Raw genomic sequence first — 9,162 nt, forward strand, 5'->3', positions numbered from 1 at the left:
AAACAAGCAAACACTTCTCAAGCCACTTCTCTGGTGCATGCATTTTGAGTAAATTAACAAACTTCTGTTATTTCTTGTTGGGGTTAATGAGCCTTTCATTTGGGCAAGGTGGTATGTATCAAGACAGTCATCAGCTTGTATTTCCTCACCCAGCCTGTATTTCCCAGCCCATGCTGCTTCAGCTGCTTCTGCTGAATGCCACAGTGGAATCTCACCTGCTGCTTTGATGCTGCATTTCATTTGGGCCAATAAGTCTGTTCTGTCCTGGAACCAGAGCTGGATTAAGATGCTCCTTTTTAAAGTAGAGCATTTTATAATATTCCTGGTTGCCTATGTTTTTTCTTCTTGCTCTGTTTTAAAGTACATTCTTGCACTTCAGGAAGATGGAGATATATTCTGGATTAATGGTCTGTGAGATAAGAATGCAGCCATTTCTCATCCGTAGTTTACTATGACAATGCTCTGTTTATACATCTTCAGCAAGCAGAAAAGCAATTTTAGTTTCTTTCAGTTCAACCTTTTGCAAAATATCAAAGCAGCATTGAATCAGAGCAAGAGTAAGGCTGATGGCAGGCTCTCAGCCTGCCTTCTGGATGGGTGTTATAGTGAGGTTTTGCAAGCCCTGGTAATAACTGGAATGTTAGGAAATGATTCTCTGAACTTTTAGGTTCTCCCTGAGAACCTATTTTTTGATATGTTGTCCAAGAATGATCAGAACAGAATACATGTGTATTACAGTTGTTAGCTTCTCTAGAAGAGTGGTAAGAAAGACAGAGACATAATGTCTAATACATGCTATGTTTAATCAATCCCCTAATAAATTCAAAGAAAAGATAACTGGTCTGTCCCTATAAGTAATAAAGCATGTTAGAAAATTGATCTTTTTTTCTAATGGTTTTATATTTACCCTTTTTGGATGGGATTCATGGGCTCTGAGGGATAAGAGGGATAGGGTTTTCTTCTCCCCAGCTACTTGAAGTACTAAAGAAAAATCCCACCCATTATGAAAGAAAAGCACAAAAAAGTTCTTTTGAAAATTTATTTCTACACAAATCTAGCACAGTATGAGACACTGAAGTTTTATTCTAAGATATGCCTTTCTGTAAAATTACAAATTAGGGTGGTCAACTTACCATATCAAGGAGAGAAAACTTTTTTCCTGTTGATACATAAAGAAGGGAAATAGTTTCAGAAATAGTTAATTGCAGCTTTTCTGGGAGTAGTTGCATTTATTTGTCCTCAAAATGGTTAGTGGGGAGGATGAAAGTGTGTTTCTGTTGTTAGCAATGATTTAACCCCCTTCTCTTTAGACACAAGGAGTCTCATGATGGTTTGTGGTACTCAGGCTACAGAATTTGGTTCCAGAAGTGGAGGGCTCATACCAACAGCCAAAAACTTGCACGTTGCTTTTTGGCAGGTGGAGCTGCGGATGTTCTCCATTAGGTCAGGCAATGTGTGGAGTTTGCCAGTCTCTGCAAGGTAAGTGCAATTTTGGCCAATGTCCCAGGGCTGTGGCATCTCTGGAGGAGCTGCAGCAAGCAAGGAGGGGATGTGGTACTGCTTCTCCTGGCTCTGAAGTCCCTTTTTCTTGTGGCCCCATCTTAGCTGCTCCCAGGCTTCTCCCTATATCTGGTAGAGAAAACTCCCTCTTGGCCTGGGAAGCCAGGAATTGGGAACCAGAAAGAAAATCACATTCTGAAAGTTTTTTTTTTTTTTTAATATTAACTAGCAGAAAACACAGCCACTGCCCCTGGGAAGGCGAAGAATACAGTTGTCACTGGAAAAATACCTCATCTTCTCCCAGGATGCAGCCCTCAGATCTGGCTACCCATCAAAATATATCCACGAAACAAAGAATGCCTTCAAAACAGGTAATAAGAACAATATAGAGAATGGCAAGATTTCCCTATGAAAATAGATGGAGGAGGTGAAGTCTGTGTATTTCACTGAGAAGATGAGTTACAGTGTATATGGTCTGCAGGGTGCCAAATAATAGAGAGGAATTTCCTGTGAGTGCTGTGCAAGCTTCCTGAGTGCAGTAACAGGAGAGGGAGAGCTTGCTGAAGCATCAGGGAGGACAACCAATGAAAAAATAAGAGAGAAGGGGATACTTTTATCTATACCATAAGTAACCTATCTTCAGGAGGTTTGTGGAGTTCAAGCCCAGCAATCACTAACAAAGCTGCAGTTGTTTTCCTCGAGGCATTTAAGTAACTGCATGACCACAACTGATGTTGTGACCAGCAAGATTGTATCATGATCCAACCTCTTTGAAAATCCTGGAAATTATTAAACAGTGTATTGCATGATTTGAAGACTGCTTAAAAAATTTCCCTTCTTTCGCTATTCACAGGAAGTCATGAGTTTGAGAGGCTTCAGATACAAATTCCACTTAGTTGTGACAACATATTTAGGGTTTAGAGTTTTGCTATTTATTGACTTTTTTGCTTTTAGGGAGTGCTTTAGTGACCAATTCTCTGCTGACATGAGACAAGGATCAACTTGGCAGATGCTGCCTATGATTCTCCTCACCTTTCTAGAGAGGATGATTGATGCTCTACAAAGGAGGATCTTCATCTCTAGCACTTTGTCATCTTGAGATGAATATAGAATATATTACCTTGCTTCTATGATTAAAAGGAGTATATGCTGTAAGGGTTTAGTTTATGCTCTGGAAAAATAAATGTTTTCGCTTTATCTCTCTATGTTCTGGTCTTGCCCATGCTGTGTTATTTGTACCCAGAACATCAAAAATTTCACAGTCTGAGTTACCACACTTGTCATAGGACCTGGATATGGTATCCGTCTCCCCAGCTTGAGGCAGAAAAGGCAGCTATGCAAAGTAAACTTGAGCTTGTATGCAAGGGAGACATGGAGAGCCTGTGCAATGACAGGCTGTAAGCAGTAGGGAGTGAGAATTGTGTGTGTTTGTTAAAGAAGGCTTGCTAAAACAGTGCCTACTCCCAGCCAGTCATAAATTCACAACCAGTGGAATTTACAAATGCTCTAGGTCTGGTCAAGCTAAAGGAGAGCTTGCACCATCGAGATACTGGAATTTTCCAGTTTATTGAAACAATAACAAAGAGGATTCGGGATTGCTGAATGCACTAACTAGATGGTATTAATATATAGAGTAAAAGCACTACCTAGACTGTCCTAATATATATAGTAAATTCTCTAACTAGAGTGTGTTAATATATATAGTAAGAGCACTAACTAGAGGGTCTTAACATATATAGTAAATTCAATAACTAGAGCCTGTAAATATATATAGTAAAAACATTAACTAGAGGGTCCTAATATATATAGTAAATTCAATAACTAGAGGGTATTAGTAAGTGTAGCAAATGCACTAATTACAGGGTATTAATATATACTGTAAATGCACTAACTACAGGAAGTTCATATATACAGGGTTTGTCAAGAGGCCCCAGAAGCACAGCTCTGTGTGTGAGGATCTCTTTCACTGGCCATGCACCAGCAGTTGTTTGAGCCGATGCAGCAGGCGAACGTACTCCTGCACGGCCTTGGTGTGGGCATCCGGACTGCTGGCCAGGTGCTGGAAGAGGTTGGGTGGTTGAGGCACCCGGAAGTCGGAGGGCAAACTGATCTCCTCAGGAAGCCTCTCGTTGCCTATGACAAAGTGGTTAAGTTGTGTCGTGTCCAGTGAGCAGTGGAGGTACTTCAGGATATCCATCAGTCGCTGCCGGAAATCCCTTCTGCTCCACCATGTCAGGGGTATGGTGTTCAGCAGGCGTATCACCACGGTCTTCAGGACATAGCTGGAAAAATCTCCACCCATCAGGATGCTGCTTAGGAGCTGCAGACACTTGCAAGGCCAGATGTCCTGGCTTGTCTGAAAACGTGCCTGAAGAATTTTGCCTCTGCCACGGCATAAGTCTCAAACCACGTTGTGCTTGGGATGCCTACTTCTGCAGGCTGGCTGCCCACAAAGATATCTGAGCTTCCTTGCTGCACTCCAAAGATCAGCTCAACCATGAAGGTTTCCTTGTCATTGCTTATGTGAAATTTACAGGTGCGGCCGCAGGGCTGCAACATTAAACTCCAGTGGCAGGACTGAGGCAAAATCATCCAGGCTTGTCTCATGAATTCATAGAACCACTTGACAGTTTTCTCCACATCTAGATAGGAGCCAGTGCAGAGGGTGTGCAGCAGGCTGGGGTTCTGTTTCCTTCTCAGCTCCTCCTCAGGGTGGTGGAGGAAACATAGCATGTGCTCCCCCAGCCTCTCCCTCATGCAGGTGCACAGCAGCTCCACACGGACACAGAAGTTCCTCTGGAGCTTCCCTGCAGTGTCCAGCTCCAGGTGGAAGGCATGTCCTGGAGGAGGACTCAGGGGTACAAGCATGCGGTACACAACATCTTGTGTGCGGAGACTCCAGCCTTCAAAGGCACTTCCCACTCCGATGGCTTGTTGTAGCACCGGATAGAAGCTGTCACACAAGCATTGTCTAGAGAGGTGTATGAATTTGTCCATAAGGTCCATAACCACGGAGCAGCCTTTGTCCAGATCCAGAAGGGACAACTCTATGCACTCCTCTGAAAGCCTTCCAGGGTTTCCTTTGACACTGTAGTCATCGTCTTCGTTTGCATCACCTTTGTCTTCTCCGTTTCCGGCAGCATTGACTTCCTCCACTTCCTCATCATAGTTTACTTCTTCCTTTGCATCATCATAGCCTTCTTCTGCTTCATGTCCAACACTGCTTTCTGACTTTGCATCAAGGCTGCTGTCTTCTTCGTTTCCATCCTTATTGTCCTCTTCCACATTTGCATCGTTGCTTTCTGTGTCTTCCTTTGCAGCTACATCATGTCCTTTGTCTTCTTCTTCTTCTTCTTCTTCTTCTTCTTCTTCTTCTTCTTCTTCTTCTTCTTCTTCTTCCTCCACCAAGTTGCTGCTGGACCTCTCCTTGTGGCCACTGTTGTCTGGATCGCATCTAATTTTCTTGAGTCCATAGCGCAGCGCCAAGAGTAGGACGAGGATTCCAGTCAGAGCCGAGAACTGCCACACAAGCCAGACCCCACTGCTCTGATCCAGCTTCATCTGCTCCAGCTCCAGAATGAGCTGAGTCATCTGCTGGTTCAGATACTCGGCACGCTGCTGCATGCGCTCCAGCACAGCTTCATCCAGCCCATCCCCGACCTGCTGCGGGTACTGGAAGAGGGCTTGCGCAAGCAAGAAAAGGAACGTGATGGCAAGCATGGCCTTAAGGAGTTGAGCAGGGGCTGAGTGGGGATGGGAGGGACGTAGGGAGATAGGGGAAGTGGGGACAGAAGCCCAAGGGATCTGATGGCAGGAAAGCGGGGGCCTGTGCTGCTGCCTCAGCCGCAGCACTGTGCCCTGCCAAAGACATTCCTGCATGGGACCGGCCTCTGGGTGCCCGGTGAGAAGCGGCTCCCCGGGTACTCGCGTTTCTGCCGTGCCCTCGTTCAGCGTTCAGCACAGCCTCCTGTCTGCGTGCACGCTCGCCGCTCGCCGAGGCTGTACTGGGGCAGCGCCCCTTGCTGCTTCGGTTGATAGCTGCCCCCATTGTGACACTGGGGCTGTGATGTCACAGGTGCCACGGTGCATCCCGGCCAGGCCAGCCCCGCCCTCCATCTCGACCTCAGCTCTGGGACTCCTAATGGCCCCGGGCAGCCAAAGGCCTGATACCCTGGAAGAGCAGTCGCACGGGTCCTAAGAGAACCTCCCAGGGGTTCCCTTGAGAAAATAGGCAGAAACACCGCCCCCCTCCCCCCGAACCCTTTTCAATCTGAAATTGGGTGACATGACCCAGGAATGCTCTGTTCCTGGAAATCTCCTGCTGTGAGATGGAACCAGTTCCCTTGGTGCTGACCTGTGTGCTTGTGGGGGCGGTCTTGGGACCTAAGTGGCACCCTGGGTGTGTAGTGCTGAATATCCTGGTGGTGACATGGGGCTTCTCCATGGCAGGATCTCTATTCCTGCTGTGCTGCTGTGAGAGGACCTTGACTCCATAGAGATATTTTCCAGGGATGATGGGCAGATGTGGGGGGTGATTCCCAGTGGGCAACTCCTGCTGCCGACAGAACACAGTGTTCTACGTGTCCGATAAGTTCTTTTCTGCGGTGCCAAAGCCCCAGAGAGGGTCTGGGATGAGCAGGATCTTCACTGTCTCCCAGTAAACATGGAGGCACAGCGGTGGTGCCTCTTGTTTTGTCTGCCCAACCAGAGCTTCCAGGGAGTTTCATAGCTCACGTGAAGTGGCCAGCACTGAGAGTGCAAGGGGAACACAGGGAGAAAATCGTCTTTGTAGCCACCATGGTCTTCAATGGTTGCTGCACCAAGGAGACCATTGACAGGAGGACTCTTGCTGCCCACGGATTTCCCTTTCCTTGCTGAGTCCCACATCCTCCCCTCTTTTTGCCTGTAGTATGAGGTCAGGTGAATGCCATCCAATTCCAATAGCATCTGCACAGTATATCTGGATCCACGGAGGTCAAAAACTTGAGTATTACCTAATTTATCTGGCATTTTCTGTTCAGTTCATTTCCTGCTTCCTGACCACTTTTGACTTGGAGGTTAGGGGACAACATGACCTGTACTTGTGATGTCTTCATGGCCCATATGGTCTCTCATGTTTCTAAGTTGCCTTATCACAGCATCTTTAGATCCTGCATTGCAGAGTAGGAATGAATGATAAATTCAAGTGTTTAGCAAGTTCATATCATATCAGGGTTATCATGTTTTTGAGCTCCTGCTGTGCAGCAAACTAACTTGGACATATTTCCTGGCTGTCAAACAGGTGCTGCTGCATCTCTCATTAAAGAATCTCCAAATGCTAACTTCTGAGGTGTTTTCCTGGTGACACTGGTTCTAAGATGGGTGGTGGGGTCTGGTGTGGCTCAGCTTTAAGTATTTGGCTTTTCCTGGATCTGGTCTCTTTCTCAGGTCCTCTGAATTCCCCAGTCCTAGATTACAGTGTCACTGTTGGTGCACTTCTTCTAGCTGCTGCTGAGATCCTGACAATTCCATTTCTTGAGACACCAGCAGAGCCCTAACAGCAGGACATGGAATAGAATAAAAGCTCATATCCACTGCTGCTGCAAGACATTCCTAAACATGGATCCCCGGGCCACGCAGATCATGTCTGGGGTTATCTGCTCCATGTACTGTACAGGACAGTTGATCTGTTGTGCACAGCATTAAGGGGTGACAAATTTCCCCAAATGCCCCAGGGCAGGAGAATGGACATTTTGGAGAGCCTTATTTACAACATCAGAGAAGCCAGATCCCACCAGAGCATCAGTTCTGCTGCAGCACTCCCTGCCCACAATTCCTGACAAAGTGATGCACAAACACTCACAGATACAGCGTTTGTTCTAGCACAATATTTCTTGGAAGCTTTGTCCCGAGGGAAGCTCCCAAAGGGAGCAACAGCGACTCCCTGAGGGAACGGACTCTCCCAAATATGGAGGGCATTCACTGTCTAGGTGGTAACATGAATTTTGAGTTCCAGTCTCCTTGCCATGGCCTCTTCACAATTGTTCTGTATAAATGAGCATTGCAGACAGAACACAGTTGTTTGGTGGGGGGGGGGGGGGGGGGGGGGGAATAGGAACTATGAATTTTATGAATTTTGTGTTTATGAACTGTATTTCTGTAAGATGTATTTACTGCATTTATTTACTCTGTATTTATGAGCCATAGTTCATACATGAACTGTGTATTCTGAATTCAGAATATGAATTCTGCAAATCTAGACCCAAATCTGTGTTTAGGAGTGTTGTTACAATTTCTGGACTGTAAAGAAAATCAGTGTGTAAGCTTTCTTAGTGCCAGAATTGAGACACATGCTATTTTCTTGCCCCATCAGCAGCAGAATTAGCAGTTTTCCTGCAAGCATGATGCACATCTTCCCATTTCTTTTCAGGGAAATGCATCATTCCATGCTAAGTTCATGAAAGAAATAACTTACAGGACAATGGGTGCTACCGTTGTGGCAAGTATGAGAATATGACAGTTGGTTGAAAAACTGAGCACTTCACACAGCACACAACAGAAGTGTTCAGAGGATCACTTTTTATCTGAACTTTCCCACGTTTATTAAGGTGTCTGATGAACAAGCAAAGGGTGGTGCTGTGCCACACTCCTGTCCGAAGGTCTGTCCAAAGTCCTGACATGATGTATAGGAGTGTCAGGAATGGGAGACCATGTTTTTATCCAGATATGGAGGGTCAGAGCCAACCCTTGGTGATGGGGAGTAGGGGTGGGAGGGCACATGAACTGGGTAGCATCTGAGAGAGCAGGTGTATCATGGCAGTAGAGAATGAATGAATGAATGAATGAATGAATGAATGAATGAATGAATGAATCTTGTCATTCCGACTGAGCTTCAGTTAAGAGACTTAATTAATTAAGACCAGAACTACCTGCTTTTGAAAAATAAAAGACAGGAAAAAATTGTGGCAAACAGCATTGCATTTGCTTCCCAAAGAAAGATAGAATGAGAAATAGGAATCCTGATGGAACACAAAATTAGTTGTGGTCTTTATTTCTGGAGAGTTTTAATTGCAATAAACAGCAGCCTACATGAAATATCCCAGATCTGTGAAAGCACAGGTTTAACTAGGAATGCTAATTTCTTACGAAAGAGACATTGCAATTTTCTCCTTAAGAATGAAAAGAAGAAGATGTTGATAGCCTACATACATAGATATTTCCAGAATCTGTAGTACCTGTTAAAACTAAGGCAGAAGCCCTGAAGGAAGAAGAGACTGAGTAAAGCCTGTGATACTGCGGGGAGTTTTCCTAAAGGAGTGGTAATTACATGTATGGCAACAACCAGATGTCATACCACTTCTCAAAAGAATATTTTACTCTCCATTCTTTTTCACTGGCTCTGGATATTTTTCAGCAGTTGCTGTAGAAGTGTTCTCTGCATAAATTTGTGCGATAGAGAATGGGTGGTTTAAGACTACAGAATATTCTTATATATCCCCCCCCACAGTATTTTTCCCTGCCTAAGGCTGTTTAAAACCTTAATCTGCCTTGGACCAAAAATGCTTTCAGTGTGGAGATGCATCTAGGTGCTGTATTGAAACCAGATAATTTCCAACTATTTGAAACTCACTGATAAAGCAGGCTGCTAAAATATTGCCAAAATTTTCTTAAACTGCAATAGCA

At 45.0% G+C, this 9,162-nt stretch overlaps 1 protein-coding gene across 1 annotated transcript; it reads right to left on the reverse strand.

Moving 5' to 3' along the window:
* Positions 1–3,463: 3,463 nt before the first annotated feature.
* Positions 3,464–5,220, reverse strand: LOC121349536 (inositol 1,4,5-trisphosphate receptor-interacting protein-like 1). The gene is given in 3 exon segments (XM_041460082.1): positions 3,464–3,837; positions 3,840–4,812; positions 4,906–5,220. Coding segments are annotated over 3 exon segments (1,662 nt in total).
* Positions 5,221–9,162: the final 3,942 nt, after the last annotated feature.

Source organism: Pyrgilauda ruficollis, unplaced genomic scaffold (assembly GCF_017590135.1).
Source record: "Pyrgilauda ruficollis isolate IOZ18807 unplaced genomic scaffold, ASM1759013v1 scaffold14, whole genome shotgun sequence".
Classification (NCBI taxonomy): Eukaryota; Metazoa; Chordata; class Aves; order Passeriformes; family Passeridae; genus Pyrgilauda; species Pyrgilauda ruficollis.